At 46.4% G+C, this 17,082-nt stretch overlaps 1 protein-coding gene across 1 annotated transcript in view; it reads right to left on the bottom strand.

The window, feature by feature from the left end:
• Window positions 1–17,082, bottom strand: part of LOC113919628 — a 42,012-nt gene that overhangs the window by 19,983 nt on the left and 4,947 nt on the right. The window contains exons 4-5 of the mRNA XM_027589071.1: window positions 17,039–17,080; window positions 14,155–14,430 (exon numbers count right to left, since the gene is read on the bottom strand). Coding sequence (XP_027444872.1) covers window positions 14,155–14,430; window positions 17,039–17,080 — 318 coding nt within the window. The remainder of the gene's footprint in view (window positions 1–14,154; window positions 14,431–17,038; window positions 17,081–17,082) is intronic.

The following is a 17,082-nucleotide window of genomic DNA, read 5'->3' as shown; positions in this document are numbered from 1 at the left end:
CTGGGTGGCTCAGGCGTTAAGCGTCTGCCTTCGGCTCAGGTCATGATCCCAGGGTCCTGGGATCGAGTTCGGCATCGGGCTCCCTGCTCGGCGGGAAGCCTGCTTCTCCCTCTCCCACTCCCCCTGCTTGTGTTCCCTCTCTCGCGCTCTCTCTGTCAAATAAATAAATAAAATCTTTTTTAAAAAATGAACTAGACATCCTGTTTTATCTGGCAAGTCCACACTGTGGTTTCCTGTGACCTTTCTAAGGGCCGAGAGGTCCGCAGGCCTGGTCTAGGCCCCAGTCACTTCTCAGAGAAGGGGAGAGAAAATGCGTGTGCCCCAGACCCCTTCCAGCATGCAGGCCCCCTGTCCCTGCTACGCCGGCTTTGCCCTTGATTTCTCAAAAGATTGCAGGGGTGCAAGCCTTGCTGTGGTCGCAAGGCTCAGGTGGGGAGGCCCGCGCCCAGGGAGGACACAGAGCTTCCCCTATTGCAGGCAGAGCCCGATCTCTGACTTGAATGGATCCCTTTGACCACTTTTGCATTATTGCAACATGTGACAATGTGTCATTACTGTGTGCTCTTTTATGTGTCTGTTCTGCTTTTCTTTTCCAGAGATGTCTAAAGCTCCTGTTACTTTACAGAACACGCTCAATCACAGTTAATCAAAGAGGGGATTACAGCACACCAGACTTTTAGCCAATTTCCAAGAAGTCAAAGAACAGGTGTGACAGCCCCAATATTAACTGTGCCCCGCAAGCAAGGGAAGTCTGATCTGTTTATGCTGCCTTTCACACTAGTAACAAAGAGAACCCTTTGAAAGAAAACCTGTTAAGAGTTGTTTGGGGAATTATTTTTTAAAGAACCATTTTTTTTTTTTTTTAGAATGCCTACTTTGAACATAAACACTTTCTTAATAGGGTTTTTTTTTTTTTTCTTTTTCCTAGTCTGGCAACTAAAAGAGGGTGTAATTTGCAAGAGTTGATTCCCTGAAAGAAGCACATTCACTTGCTTGAAAGAACGTGAATATATATCAGTGAGAGAAACGAAATTTGACAAGAAAATTATACCTTTTGGGGAAAGTGCAAAAAATAATAAGGTGGTGGAAGGAAACACTTTGAACATAAAATTAATATGCATTTTCCCCTCCCTGCTCTTCTCTGCGAACAATCTCTAACCCTGGCTCATAAATAATATCAGCCAAAAGATAAAAACGTGAAATTTGAAGGTGGAATACATTAAAAAAGCAAAATGTGGACTTTAAGCTGTTGCAAAGGATGAGTCGGATGGGCCCCGCCAGGCCCAGGGGCGCTCTGGGGGGCCCCCCACACCTTTGGAAGTTACACTCAGATGGCCCGGGTGAAGAGGCTTTAAGACTTTTGGGTCATGGATCAATAATATCCTCATACAAATCAAGAACCTGCTTCTTGGAAAGTGCACATACGCCCGTGTGCACTCAGCCCTCCAGACCCCTGCAAGGGCTTCAGACACTGCCCTCACATTTCCTCCTGGAACCCAGACCAGGAGTCCTTGCGCTAAGCACCACCAACGTCTTTCCCGCCGCTCGCCGCCCACCCCCCACCCCCGGCCAACTGACCCCTCTGGCCTCTCGCGCTTGGAGCTGAGCCCGACTGCGGACTCCAGACCCCTCTGCCTCTATCCCCCATGCACAGCAGCCCAGGCACACCCCTTGTTGTTTCTAGTCTGACCATGAATCTTAGGACACTTGCCACGGTGTCACACGGCCGGCTGACAGCTCGTGGTGAGAGATTTGGGGCAAGAGGCAGAGAAGGAGCAAGGAGAGCCCGACTGTGCAAGGCCCTGGTCTCCAAGAGCTTCTGCAGCCTCATCTGTGAACGGGGGTGATGGCAGTACCCACCTCAGGGGCCCCAGTGAAGACTGGATGACACTATGTATATAAAAGTGTCAAGTGTTAGACAAGTGTTACTAGGAGTGTTACTTCACACTTAGTGATCTGCAAAATGCAAGGCGTCTCCCCTGGAAACTCACTATGGGTCATTACTGGTTTCTTACAATCCCCATGAGGTAGGAAAAGTCAAAACGACTGCTCCCACTTTACAGGTGAGAACACTAGAGTCTCAGGTTCGGAGGGCTGCTTTTCTTCACTCCCAAGCCTGGTGCATGGCTCCAGAACCAGACCACCAGGCAGAAACCCAGGACAGACGGTCACCAAGCTACCTTAGATACAAGGCACAAGCCACCTGCATGCCACCAATGAGCTTCCCAACAGCCCAGGAGGCCGCTCAGCCCTGACACCAAAGGCCTGGCGTGGGATCAGGCCTTGGAGCCCATCAAAGGCCCCTCCTTGAGCCCCACCTCACATCCTCCTCGCTGACCTTCTCCTGCTGCATTGAGGCACAGCCAGCTTCCTGCAGGTGCCGGCTCTCAGCACTTTGCTTCCACGGCCCCAAGGCTGCCTTGTGCCTCTGACATCTGCCTGTCGCCCATGCACAAAGGCTGGAAGATGAATGGAATCCCACAGCCCACAGTGGAGGCCAGCGTGAGGAAGTACCTTCTATAACCTTGCCCTTCTTCCCTATGTCAGTCCCCATCTCCCCACACTGCTCCCCACTGTTCTGTGCCCACCTCCTTCCCATGGCCCAGCTAGGGGAGCCCCCCTGGCCCGTATGCAAAACCTGCTTTCCTAAAAGCCACTGTGATCGGGACTTAGAAGACTGCCTTCCAAAGGGCCTGGATTCCAACATTGAGATCCCATTCCCGACGGCCAGAGATGCCACCTTCAGCCTCACCTTCCCCCAGAATGCCCCCACTGAGCCCGGGCTTTCCTCGGTCATGGCTAACACAGCTCTGGGGGGCGAAAGCCCTGCTTCTCAGCCCCACCCCAGGACCACCCCAGGAGCTCACAGTGTGGTGGTCTGATCAGTTGATAAGTATAGCAGGTGACGCCAGGGGTCTGACCAAGATGTCCTGCCGAGAACCCTACTAGACTGGGTAAATGGGTCAATGCCTGGTCAGCAAAGATGAGCTCATCCGCCCATTCATACCGCCATCCCTGATGCAACCTGCTTTCTCTGAGCTCCAGCTAGGCACGGTTCAGGTGCTCACACACAAGACAAACCCTGCCATCATGAAGCTTGCATGATCATATGGAAGTAGACACTAAACAGGTTGAGAACCAACTATGACATCATTTCAGTGGATGATGGTGGTAAAAAGATGAGTTAGGGAAGATAGCTGTGAACAGAGGAGGATTGTCTGTTCCCGATTCGTTTTTAATGGCTCCATAACTCTACTGAAGAACAGAGCAAAAACAGTCCTAAATATCTTCTCTACCTCGGACTATTTACATCAGACAAGGAAAGCTATGCCGCTATTACCTTTGTTAAAGAGAATCACTTGTACGTCCATACTGCTGAAGTGCCTTTCAAACTTTATACTGATTTATGCTCTGACCAGTGATGCATAACTGAGCTGGTTCTCGAGAAGCCTCACCAGTTCCTGAGTGTTGTGTTCTTTCCAATCACTGAGACTTTGGAGCTAACAATATTTCTGAAAACACTAACAGTCGTTTTAATTTGCATTTCTTCCAAGATGTGGTCATCTTGGCCTTTTGCCCTCTGCCCTTCTGGTGTGGTCTGTACCTTCGTCTTTCACCTGAGACCCACGATGGTGACCAGGAAGGCACCCAGAGCTGGGAGCACCTCCAAGTAGCCTGGGGTGCCCCACCACAGGCACCTGTCCCTCCACCCGAGAGCTCTCTCTGTGCTCTCAGACCAGGGCAGGCAGTGCCTCAGCTGTTTTCTGGATGAGGAGCTGAGCGGCATGGAGCAGGGGGGCACAGAGAGCTGTCCTGGCTCAGAGCTTGGTCCACTAAAGCGTGGGCAGGTCCACTGGTGGGATCAGAAGGGCAATGTATACAATGAGCATGTCTGAAGGTATTGGGAGCTTTTGCTTTCTGGAGAAAACACAAATAAAACAGTAGGTTGTCGCATGGCCCCAGATTTCCTCATCAGACGCTTGCAGGAGGAGATTCAAGGAATTTCAAGGCACTTCTAGCATATTCCAGGCCAGGGCGTTTAGACCATTTGTGTTTAGTGCAATTATCGCTATTGTCGGGCTGGAGTCTTAATTTCTCCACCTTGTCTCTGTCCCCCTTCTCTTCTTGGAGAGATCTACAGACCAAGAGCAGAATAGGCTCCAATACAGAGGTGCCCTGTGAAGAAGCCCCGTCGTCTCGAGAAGGGAAGACCAGGAAGGGTTGACGCACCCCCAGATTTTCAGGACTCCAAGAAAACACAGAACACCAACATTTAGCTCTTTGCCACCCAAACTAAGTCTATTTGATAAAGCTAAAGAGAGATATTTTTCACTTCAGTAAAAAGAATGGTTTTAATTATTCGAACTGTGGCTGTCAGTTCTATTTTTCTGGTTGCACGCGAAAAAAAATGTTGTTTTGGCAAATGCTCTGAACTCATTTCATCAAACTAAATATTCATAAAAATTCAACAAAGTGAGTTATTTCTTCCCTGTAAACTGGGAAAAGACAGGCAATTATCGCCGCAGATCAGGTGTTATAATGCAAACACATGAAAATACCACACTTCTCGGGTTTTGAATGAACCCAACACTTGGGATTTTAAATAAAACATTAGCACAGCTCATTTGTGCAGAGTGTTGGTGCTTTTTCCCCGTTTGTTGATGTGTGGTTGTCAATGCTCACATTTGTTAAGAACACTTAACAAACAACACTGTGCATGTGAACACCGCAAATGCTGGTCCAGGAAGATGAGCAAAGCACACTTCCAGTTGCGCTAAGTCAGCTCAGTGAGACTGGAGCCTCTCAGAGAAATGCAACAATAACTTTAAAAGAAGGCACTTACATTGGTCACAGGTACTAAAATAAATTAGTATTGCTTTCAGTCCGTAGTAACATAAATCATTAGTGGACTTCCCAGGACCCAGAGGAACAGGAAGGGTACTCTAGTACTCAGACCTTCTAAGCACACGGAGGGCAAGAGGTGTTTCTTCACACACAGACACAGATAAATAGTAAGAAGAAAGTGATCCAGGGGCACCTGGGTGGCTCAGCTGGTTAAGCGTCTGTCTGCCTTCAGCTCAGGTCATGATCCCAGGGTCCTGGGATTGAGTCCCACATTGGGTTCCCTGCTCAGCGGGGAGCCTGCTTCTCCCTCTGCTTCTGTCCCCAGGCTTATGCTCTCTCTCTCTCTCTCTGTCTCACTCTCTCTCCATCTCAAATAAATAAATAAAATCTTAAAAAAAGAAGAAGAAAGTGATCCAAAGGGAAATATTATGGATCTTAGAACCCTCTAAATTATTTGATTCAGACAGGAACGCGGCTGATGAGACACGCTGGGGGAGAGTCCTGCCCTGTGCCACCACAAAGGGGCTGAGACACCAGCGTGTGGCAACAAGAGGACAAACCCGGACCGGCTTTGTGTGAAGGCACCATGCACCCCAACCTCTTCAGGTTTGCAAGTCAATAAACATCCCTTTTCGCTAAGCCAGTTGGAGTTGGTTTTCTGCCATTTACAAGCTAAACAGAATAAACCACAGCGCTGCAGGAGTTCAGAGCGGGGAAAGATCGAGTGACTGAGCGGGTAGGAGAGGTTTGTGGCAACAGTGGGGTTCATGGGGTCCCCTTATGAATGAGGTGAGGGCGGGCAGAGGGGCCGCAGCCCTTAGCTGCAAAAGAGATACAGACTTGCAGTTATAACATAAGTCACCGGGACGAAAAGTACAGCAGAGGGAATAAAGTCAATCATGTCGTAAGAACGTGGAATGGGGACAGATGGTCTACACGCAGTGTGGCGAGCGCCACGTCATGCACAGAACTGTCCAGTCACTGTGTTGTGCACCTGAAACTAATACGATATTATATGCCAACCATGCTTCAATTAAAACTTTTAAAAAATAAAGAGATAAACCACGAGAGGTCATTTTTGACCCTAGTCAGGCATGTGTCACTTAGGAAAAAGTAGTTTGGTGAAGAAGAACCAGAATTAAAATTTCGTTTTCTAGGGGTTCCAGGATGGTTCAGTGGGTTAAGCATCCGACTCTTATGACCTCAGCTTGGGTCTTGATCTCAGGATCATGGGTTTGAGCCGCACCTTGGGCTCCATGCTGGGCGTGGAGCCTACTTAAAAAATTTTGTTGTTGTTGTTCTCTAAGAAGAAAGCTTCAGTATTGAGAAGGAAGACGTGGTAGTTCTGGAGCATGTTTTGGCTCATCTTTTACTGAGGAGATTAGAAAAATCCCCAGTCTGATAAACAGCCCGAAATTCCAAGGACTCCGTACTACAAGAATTTAGGGTGCAAATTTAGTCTGAATCATAACAATCAGAAAACCTAACCAAGAGGGAATTTTTAGTCTCAGCTGAGCCATGGCTGGCCATTGTTACTAAAAGTGTTCCTAGTGTGTTTACATTTAAGTAAAAAGTAACACTCTCAGAGCCCGGAGCCCGGAGAATGAGAAAAGCTATCAATAATGCCTCTTAACCTGTTACGAGTTCGTAGCAGGTCAATGTACCTCTAATGATTCCTTCATCTCCTGATTTATGGTGTTTATTGGATGCCGTGAGCAATGAGACTTCCTGCCGTCTCCCTGAGCCGGTGCAAGCAGCCTTGGCTCAGCCGATGGCACCTGAACCCCATAGCACTTGCCTCTGCCAAAGACCATTGTACCCCTAGATTTTCCTGCAAGCCAGGCTTCCCTCCAGCAGTGAAGTGAGCAGCTCGGGACTCATGCACGTCACCCTAACTGGTTACTACCGTGAACTTTGAAAGGATGTCTGCTGCCAGTATCTTTTTTCCTTTCTTATTGTACAGCCACGTAGTGCAAAATGGCATTTTGTGCCATTATGAAAACCTCCCATGCCGAGACTCAGAGTACATTTGTTTTGTTTTGTTTTGTTTTAACCCGGATGTGTCTCCGGGAAGGCAGGAATCCTGGAGTGCCGCTTCACTTTGCTGACATTGTTCCTGCTTGACCCCGGCACGCAGTAAATGCTTCATAAAGGAATTTGGCCGCCTCTGCTGAGAAGGGCCTCCCAGACAGCTGCAGCCTGACGCGCTGCATGAAGACTGCGTGCAGCAGCCTCGGTATAGGCTGCATTTATGGTGGGTTATCTCCACTTTACTTCTTTGGTGACACCGAAGTGAATGGAAAAGTGAGCCAAGGGCAAACTGGCTGGTTAGAAAGTTTCTAAATTGGCCAGGAGCTGCAATAAGGCGCAAAAGACATTACAAGACAAGTGGGAACGTGTTCACTTCATAAAAGAAGCAAAGGTACAGTAGAGGCTGGAAAAGGGATGGGTTCACCTCTGAATGCAAAAGAGGGAGGCATCTGATATGGGATATTTTCCTGCATGCACCTGTACCTGCACGCACGCACACGTTCACACGGTCATTCTCTTACACAGATTTTCATATCGTATCTCCATGTTTTGAAGCTGGACATTAAGAGATCTACCCCTCAAGTAATGTCTACTAATTTTTTCTATTAGCCAAAGTGTTGTTTTTTTTTTTTTTTTCTAACCACCTGATTTAACAACCTGTGGCAGGTAGAATTCTATAAGAAGGACCCGGAGATGCCCACAACCTTGGTCGATATGCCTGCATCATCCCCTCCCCTTGAGTGTGGATGGATGCACAGCTGAAATGGGTTAGCAGCTCCCTCGATCGGGGTACAACCTATAAGCTCATCCATGGTGGCCCACAAGCAAGTTCTCCGGCTGTCCTTGCAGAGGTGAGTTGCCGTGTGCAGGGACAGAGCTGGGACCTCAGCGCTGCTTCTAGGATCTGAGTCCCGGGGGGCTCAGTTCCACACCACAGGAAACTAAATTCTGTCAGCAACCTGAATGAGCTTGCAAGAGGAAGCAGAGCTCCTGAAGGGAATGCAGCCTAGCCAGCTCTCAATTTCACCTTTGGGAGACCCTGAGCAGAGAGCCCAGCTGAGCCGCGCTGGGATTTCTGACCAACAGAAACTTCCAGACACTGAAAGCGTTCTGTTCTAAGCCCCTGAGTTTATGATAATGCGTTGTACAAGAGAAAACGAAAACAGACTCATTTCTGTGGTTTTTACCTAATTCTCCTTTTTTTTTTGCCTTGTCTTCACTTCTGACAGTTTATTTTCTCCACTCACCTCTGCCTGAATTCTGCACCCATTATATTATTTAGTGGTAATACAGCCCCCAAGTCCCAAAAAGGGGAAAGAAGCCATTTGTTCAGCTTCTTGCTAATTCATCCAGGCCTTGAAACAAGCAGAAATTAAGGTAATCACACTCATTCTTCAGCAGGTAAACATACAGGATTTGATCTGGCACGTGATCGTCCCAGAATAGCACACTGGCCAGTGTGAGAGAGCAGGGACAAGGCCTTTGTGCTAGCCTCTGACCATGAGGAAGCCAGGACCTCTTTCAGAGCCTGAAGACATCCAGCATCCAACCCCCAGCAGGAGAATGCTGGTCTGTCAGTTCATGTCAGCAGCAGAGAAAGGAGCCTCTCCTGGCTCACCTCCTGTCCTCCGAGCTGTATCTTCAGGCTTGCAGGACATTTTTATTCCTTCTCATCCATTCTCAGGTCTCTGCAAGGGAATATGGATCATCAGATGACATTCTGATGCCAAGCCTTTCTGCACAAGGGAACTAGAGATGGACACGTTTCCAGTGATTTCTCGATCTGAAGTGGAGAATTGGAAGGAGTAGTCATGACCAGTAATAGTAATAAATGGAGAAAACATTTAAAAAGTTGAATGAAATAACTGAAAATAATTTTGGGCCCCTGGGTGGCTCAGTCGGTGAAGCGTCTGCCTTCAGCTCAGGTCATGATCCCAGGGTCCTGGGGATGGAGTCCCACGTCGGGCTCCCTGCTCCACAGGGTGTCTGCTTCTCCCTCTGCCCCTCCTCACACTTGTTCTCTCAATCTCCCTCTCTCTCTCTCAAAGAATAAATAAATAATCGTTAAAAAAAATAGAAAGACCTGAAAACAATTTTGACTATACATCATTCATTTAAACCCTAGATTATAATGATTTCATAGCATAATACCTCATGCATGACCTTCCACTTTTCTGAAATGATTTCCTATTCCACACCGTTAGGGTCACAGGAAGGTTATCAGTACTTTGAATGTAGACGTTGCAGTTTCTTATTAATTTTATGTTACTATTATTGGCCTGTGTCATTAAATCTAGATTCAGGTAAGGCATGAAAAGAACAGATGTTAAGAAAATAGTCCTGAAGCAAACAGTATAAAGGAAGAATATCTGTCAAAGAAATAATCTATCGGTGCTAGGGAAGAGCGAGTTAAAGGCAATTATTTATTAAAATCAAAATAATCACAGTTCTGTCCAGCCCTGATGAATTAACTAACAGTGCCAGCCCTCCTGCCGTAAACAACAATTGGATAAAAGTTGTGTATTTGCTGATTTTCATGTGTTTCCAAACAATAGGTGGTGCAAGACCCAAGAGAAGACAAAGCGGAAGTGATGTAATCATTTGCGGGAGTAGGTTGCAGACAGACCGAGGCTGCAGTCTTGCCCACCGTCTCTCGCTTGCTCACTCTGGCAGAGTCCAGCTTCCCATCTGTGAGGCGCCCAATGGAGAGGGCCGTATGGGAAAGGACCGAGGGAAGCCTCCAGACAACAGCCTACCCAGAGCGGAATTCCCCAATCCAACAGCTCACAATGAACTTAGTCCTCCTGCCAACAACCCCCCGGCCCCGTGACCAAGCCACTGGACGAAACCACGGCACGGAGGACCCCATGAATGCAACCTGTGAGGAGCCTGTGAGCAGAGGCACTGCTGTGCTGTGCACGGATTTCAGACCCACACAGATGCTGAGGCAATAAATGTGTATTGTCGGGGCACCTGGGTGGCTCAGCCATTAGGCGTCTGCCTTCGGCTCAGGTCATGATCCCAGGGTCCTGGGATCGAGCCCCGCATCGGGCTCCCTGCTCCGCGGGAAGCCTGCTTCTCCCCCTGCCTCTCCCCCTGCCTGTGTTCCCTCTCTTGCTGTGTCTCTCTCTGTCAAATAAATAAATAAATAAAATCTTTAATAAAATAATTTTAAAAATGTGTATTGTTTTAAATCACTAAGTTTTGGGATAATTTGTTACACATTAACAGATAGCTAATACAGAAGACAAACAGTAAAGATAGTTAATAAAACCAAAAGTTGCCTCTTTGACTATATTAATAACAATGATAAAGCCCTAGCAAGACTAATGAAGAAAAAAAAGAGAGAAAACACAAATCACAAATATTAGGAATGACAAAAGGAATATCATCACTGATCACACAGATATTAAAAGGACAGTATAGAAATATTACAACCAATTTAATACCATAAGTTCCACAAGTTACATGAAATGATCCAGTGGCCTGAAACACACCACTTACCAAAACTAAGAATTGGAAAATCCAAATAACATTATATCTATTAGAGACATTGAATTCTTTAAAAAAAAAAAAAAAACTTCCCACAAAGAAAATTTCAGGTCCAGATCACTTCTAGTAAGCATTTCAGAAAAAAATAATAACTACCTTACACAAATTCTTTAAAAAGTGCAGAAAAAAAGGTACATTTCCCAACGTATTTTAGGAGGCTAACATAACCATGAGAGCAAAAACCTCACACAGATATCAAAAGAAAGACTGATATCCTTCATGAATGTAGATGTAAAAATCCTCAACAATATCTTCTATATATAATGTTGCAGTGTATAATAAGGATAATCCATCAAGTGGGGCTCATCCCAGGTATGCGCTCAAAAATCAAACAATGTACTTCCCTACATAAACAGAAGAAAGGGGGAAATCATGATCATCCCAAAGATTCAAAAAACACCCAGCGAAGTTCAACACCTACTCGGAAAGACACCCACACTTATACAGACACTGGCTTCATGAGAAAGGTGTCGCAGCAGAGCAAGGAGAAAAGGTGGTCTTCTCATGAACAGTGCGAGTAGATTTGGATGTTCATACAGAGAAAAACAAGATTTAATGTCTACGTCATGCTTCAGAGAAAAACTAATTCTGGATAAATTCTAGATCTAAATGTGAAAAGATAATACAGCTTCTGGAAGAGAAGGTAGAAGAATATTTCATCACCTTGAAGTGGCAAAAAAAATTCTTAAACAGGACTAGAAAAAGCATTAATTGTAAAGAAACTCATGGATATATTAGGCTTTACTAAAACTAGGAAATTCTTTTCATCAGAAGACATCATTAAGAGAGAGAAAAGGCAAACCATGGGGTGGGAGGAGTTATTCTCAATAAATATATTAAGCGTGGACTTGCATCAGAATACATAAACGTCTTCTAAAAATTAATAAGGAAAAGACAGAAATTCTAATAAAAGTTGGCCAATGATTTCCCCTGCTGTTTCACAAAAAAACAAACCAAAAAAAAAGATATCCAAATGGCCAAAGAGGCACATGAAAAGGTTCTCAGTACCGTTACTCATCAGGGAAATGCCAAATCAAAACCACAATGAGATGATAATACCACAATTTCAAAGAAAAAAAAAAAAGAAGATAGCAGGAGGGGAAGAATGAAGGGGGTAAATCGGAGGGGGAGACGAACCATGAGAGACGATGGACTCTGAAAAACAAACTGAGGGTTCTAGAGGGGAGAGGGGGTGGGGGGATGGGTTAGCCTGGTGATGGGTATTAAAGAGGGCACGTGCTGCGTGGAGCACTGGGTGTTATGCACAAACAATGAATCATGGAACACTACATCAAGAACTAATGATGTATGGTGATTAACATAACAATAAAAAATTTTTTAAGAAAAGAATCATTCATGATAAGCTCAGCCTGGGAACAACCCAACTGTCCGCCAGCAGTAGAATGGGTAGATAAACTGTAGTCTGATCATACAATGGAATACTAGACCAGCAGTGAAAACAACCTGCACCAACATGCAGTGATGTGGATGCATCTCACACTCCCGAGTCGGTCCAAGCCTGACCCAAAAGAATGCACGTCAGATAACTCCATTCACATAAAATGTATATAGGAAGTCTTCCTTTATAAGGGAAAAAGTAATCTTGGGAGTCAGTCAGGCAGAGGTTGGCAGAAAAACACAGAACGGGATTAGGAAGGGCACAGAGGAGTTCCCAGGAGTCTGCTCCTCTGTGTCTTGCTTGACCTACGTACTCATTATATGAGTGTTTGCAGAAGGAGAAAATTCACTGAGCTGTGTGCTTAAGAGTTGCACCCTCTTCCACACTTGCTATAATAAAAGGTATTTTAAAGGTTGTAGCTCTTACTATTTCTATCTGCAATTTCACGCGTGCAATTTCACGCGTTGGGACAACTAAGAAGTCTGAAACAATGCCCTTAGCATAGAAAAGCAGAAGATAACAACGCCCCGGATGGCTTTAATGCTTCAGCTCAGCACACCGCATCAACAGGCTGCACTGGGTATCTGAACCAGTAGGATGCCTCGTGGGGATGGGGGGGTCTGCCAGATGACACCGTCCTTGTGCCCTGCCCTGGTATGGGGCAACACCACTTCTCAGAAGTACTGCACTTCCAGGGAAAAGAGAGAAAGAGACAAGGACAAGCTGAGAAACGGCCAGAAGACTGACGGAGGATGAAATGTGAGTGTGAAAATCTTACTAGCCTTCTGCCTGATTTTTTTTAAACGGAGATTTTACTTCTCTTAAGTCTAGCAGTGAACTGCGATAAACGAAGAGATCGACTATATATTTTCTCTGCTGTTAAACAGCATCTTACTGATGCAGTCAGGGCCAAAGGCAGTTCAAGTCTCTAAATACCTCTCATTAATGTATCACTTTGTTTTAGGAACAATGCAGCTGTTATTTGCAATTAGCTTTCTACCCTGGGCAGCAAGAACTATTGTTTTATTATAAGCATTGTGAAAATCGCACAAGAGGAGGGAAATGGTTTGAGAGTCAAACAGAAACAAAACAAAACAAAACAAATTGGACAGACACGTGCTAGTTATTCAGAAGGATTATCAAAATACAGGGAGACAGTCATTTCTGAGGCGGTTTGAAGACTGAATTTATCAATGGCTTGTGGAAATCATGTTCGTTTTAAAAAGCAGGTGTTCAAACAATGAGAAGTGACCTCCTTTGCACCTGGTTACAAAAGCAGCCTCAATGTTTGTGAAAAAAAAAACAACAACAGGATAATAATAATAATATTTTAAAAAAACATCCTGCCTTTGGCTAGTTCCTTTTTATTTTTTTCTCACACTGGACAGTCTTATTTATAGATAATAAAGCAGCTTATAAGAAACACACACACACACTCATTTCCCAGCGGAAGTGATGTTTATTTGACGTAAAAGAGCTTTGCTCTTTGTATCGTCTCTTATCTTTGGAATTCCATCCAGAATATAATGTTCGGATTACTAATGTCCATTTTAAATCTGTTTACTAGCATGGGCTCAACACATTCTATCAAATAAGACTCATTTCCAGCCCAATATCCTTTGCTATATTATTGTAATAGCCTGGAGAGAAGCCAAGATTCACAACTCACCGTTTTGCTGTTTGGGCATGCGGACTTCGGCTGTGGGAGCTGAGTTTATAACCAATACTGTTATTAAGCCAATATCTATGCTATGAGCTCTCCACTGAGCAACCTGTATGGAACAGATCTTTGGCATCTGGGATTTCTCCCAAGATCACTGAAAAACCCCCAAATTAGGAATACTGCTAATTGAGATGTGGATTTTGAGCAGACACCTTGGCAACCCCAGGGGTTTAAGGGATTAGCTGCCACATAACAGCAGGTGGGTTGTAATTTGTGCCAAGTGCCTGAAATCCATTATTCATTTAATACTTATAACCATCCTCTGAGGTAAGTAGAACTGTCCCTGTTATAGATTTTAACACATCACGAACATTGGAGGTTGGTCAGGAGGAGTCAAGAGTGTGAATGTTGGGTCTTGGGACACCAGGGGCCTGCCAACGTTTACTTTCATAACACGAACAAATGAAATGAATGCTCTATTCATTTCCAGTTACGCATGCGAATGTAACAAGCTTAGCATGTCACCGACTTGCTTTCGTTCAGACATAACATCGGACATAAAAGGTGGTGTGTCACAGCAGAGGATGTAATATCTGACATTTTAAAATACACCTCTTATGCAGAATGCCATTTTATACTTAGAAGCACAGAAAATGTTTCTTACATGGAAGGTGAGAGGAGAAGTCCTTCGAGTTCGATTTGAACGTGATACCTCTCCCCTTTTATCCGCCCTGCTTTCACGTTCTGCAGACCCGCGGGCTTTCCCGGACACCGTGGGAGCGGAGTCAGAGTCCGGTGCTTCCTGTCCCGGAGCCGTGAAGTTCCATCGAACAGCAGCAGGCCCAACGGGACTCCTCAGAGCCCGGCGCTCACACCGGACAGCCTCATTGGCAGCCTCTTCACAAGCCAGGTAAACTCGTCTTTGGAAGACTCGACTCCTCTACCGGCATGGGAGAGGAAGAGAGAAATGCCAACAGTGCTCAAGTACTGAGTTTCCAGAAAAACGTTTCATGAACTTCATCTCCCGAATGCTCAGTACACGGTGACATACCACCCAGGTTTCTAGCACCTGGCAATTTAATACCATTCCAGGAGGCACACCGTATGCTCTGAGTGATGGGGAGGAGGGGAGTTGATAAGCATGATCCTGCAAATGGGCGAAGGCAGGAAGAGACACCAGTGACCCTGGGTGGGTCCCTGCTGGAAGAACACACATGTGTTGGGCAGGAAGCCACGGATGTGCCGTCTTCCCTGGGACATTTGCCAAGACTTACCAAGACTGTGCTCTGTGCTGACTCCACCTGCTCTGGTAAAGGCCAAATGCCACCACCCTGAGCCCCAAGCAGGGTCCCGTGTGCCATGAGAGCAGAGGGAGGGGCCCGGGAGAGAAAGCAAAGTGCGGGGTGTGAAGGGCTGTCCATGCACATTGTGTGTGTGGGCGGGGGGGAGCCACTTCTAGACCAGGGTTTAAAGATCAAGTGCATTTGGCTGAGGAATACAACTTCCAGGTCTTTCTTTCCATGGACCCTAACGGGGTATAGGTACGCCGTACATGTAGGGTACATGTACGCCTTTCTTTCCATGTACGCTCACACCTCCCTGCTCACGGCAGCTTCTGTGTCCTGGTTTTCCCTTCCCGGCAGCTCTCCTGTCTCCTCTTCTTCACTGAGCATCACCAGCCGTCAGGACGGCGGCTCCAGCTCATCGCGTCTCAGCGCCCACAGCTCCGCGGGCAGCCCTGGCCCCCTTCCCGGCCCCCGGCACAGAGCCTGCAGCGTCACCTCTCAGAGCCACACCATGCACCCTGGGAATTATACTTCCTCGGTACCTCCCAGTTTCTCCTCGACTCTTGGCCTCCTGCGCAAAAAGTCCAGGTCCAGCCAGATGTGTATAAATATTGGCAATACACACACACACACATACACCCACACATATATACACACGCACATACAGTATCTACATGCACACATATACATTTATACATATATATACACATACACACTGCCAAATATGTATATGGCAAATTTCTTGTCATATATATATATATGACATATTTATGTATGTCATACATATATACATACACACATAAAACATATACATATATATGCCATTTTAAGCATGTAGTTTGGTGGCATTAATTATATTCACAATGTTGTATGACCATTCAGCACTATTTCCAAAATTTTTCATCACCCCAACCAGAAACTCCACACCCACTTGGCAATAACACCCCATACCCTCCTTCCCCCAGCCCCTGGTAACCTCGAACCTGCTTCTGTCTCTATAAATTTGCCTGAAGAGATAGTTCATGCTAAGTGACACCACGCAGTATTTGTCCTTTGGTATATGGTCTACTTCACTCGGCCTAAGGCCTTTCTAGTGTCTTCCGTGTTGTAGCGGGTGTTGGCACATCATCCCTTCGCGTGGCGGACTGTTACTCCGCAGTATGTTCACTCCGCATTCTGGGTATCCATGCCTCTGTACTCCCTGTCTTTTAGAGTCTCTGTGCCCCGTGATCACGTCCGTTCTCCTGCTCAGCTAAACCTCAGCGGTTCTGGGGGGACCCCATAGCCCTGGCCCCAGTCTGTGATGCCAAACCTGTTCCCAGGTCAAACAGAAACACCAATTCTCGAATGAATGTACCCCCACACTTCTCCTCCGCCTCTGCCCACGTTGTTTCCTTTGCCTGGAAGGTTCTCCTTCTGTTTCCTCAGGCCACAGCCCCGCTCAACCTCGGCCTGGCCAGCTCAGATCCCACCTGTTGTGTAATACGTTCCACGTTCCCAAAGGCCACGGGACCCTCTCGGTTCTAAACTCTGACCTTTATCTCCTCTGCTCTACTCTTTGAAGGCAGAATTCATATCAGAGTCACCTTTTTCTATTGCACAGTGTCGAGTGCTGGGCTTTGTATAGAACCAGCATCAATAAGCATCTGCCCAAATGACTTCATACATATCAGGACTGGTGGGAAGACAGACTTCCCCAGAGACCCGGCAGTCGGATTATGAGACTGTGTGAAAAGACATTTACATCTAAAATGGAATAAAACATCAATTACTAGGACAAAACACAGTAACTATGAAAAAGATATTGATCAGTTTAGAGGATGAGTTTGAACCATGATTTGGGCCTCAGATGTCTAGCAAAGCACAGAATACGGTCACTAAACAAAATGAAGGTAGTATTTTCATGGGGAAGGGAATCTAAGACCACTGCGGCATGGCAGGATGGGACCCTGGATGGGATTGGGCAGGACCGAGCACTGGGCTGTGTGGCCACATTTGGTCTGCCCCTGCCAGTGCCGCCCAGCTGGGGGCTTAGAGCCTTCCTGGGGCAGGGTGCTTGGTCCAGCTGTGTTTGGTGTGGACAGAGTGGTCTTCGGGTAGAGGGTATGCCTATCTTGTGTTTTAGTCTTGCTCTCACTGGAAAGAAGGAGGGTAAGAAGGCTGGGTACTTGAGAAGGTGGTTCTGGAAGCGTTGAGCGGTACCCCGTTTTGATGGGGTAGCAGCCTGCACTCCCCCTCCTCATGTGAAAAGGCAGGACTCACTCTTGCAGCCTGGGTTGTCAGGCAGAGGTCTAGATCGAGGAGCT

This window comes from Zalophus californianus, chromosome 3 (genome assembly GCF_009762305.2).
Source record: "Zalophus californianus isolate mZalCal1 chromosome 3, mZalCal1.pri.v2, whole genome shotgun sequence".
NCBI classification, from domain to species: Eukaryota; Metazoa; Chordata; class Mammalia; order Carnivora; family Otariidae; genus Zalophus; species Zalophus californianus.
Note: the sequence above shows the minus strand (reverse complement) of the source record. Positions and strands in the feature narration are given on the sequence as shown.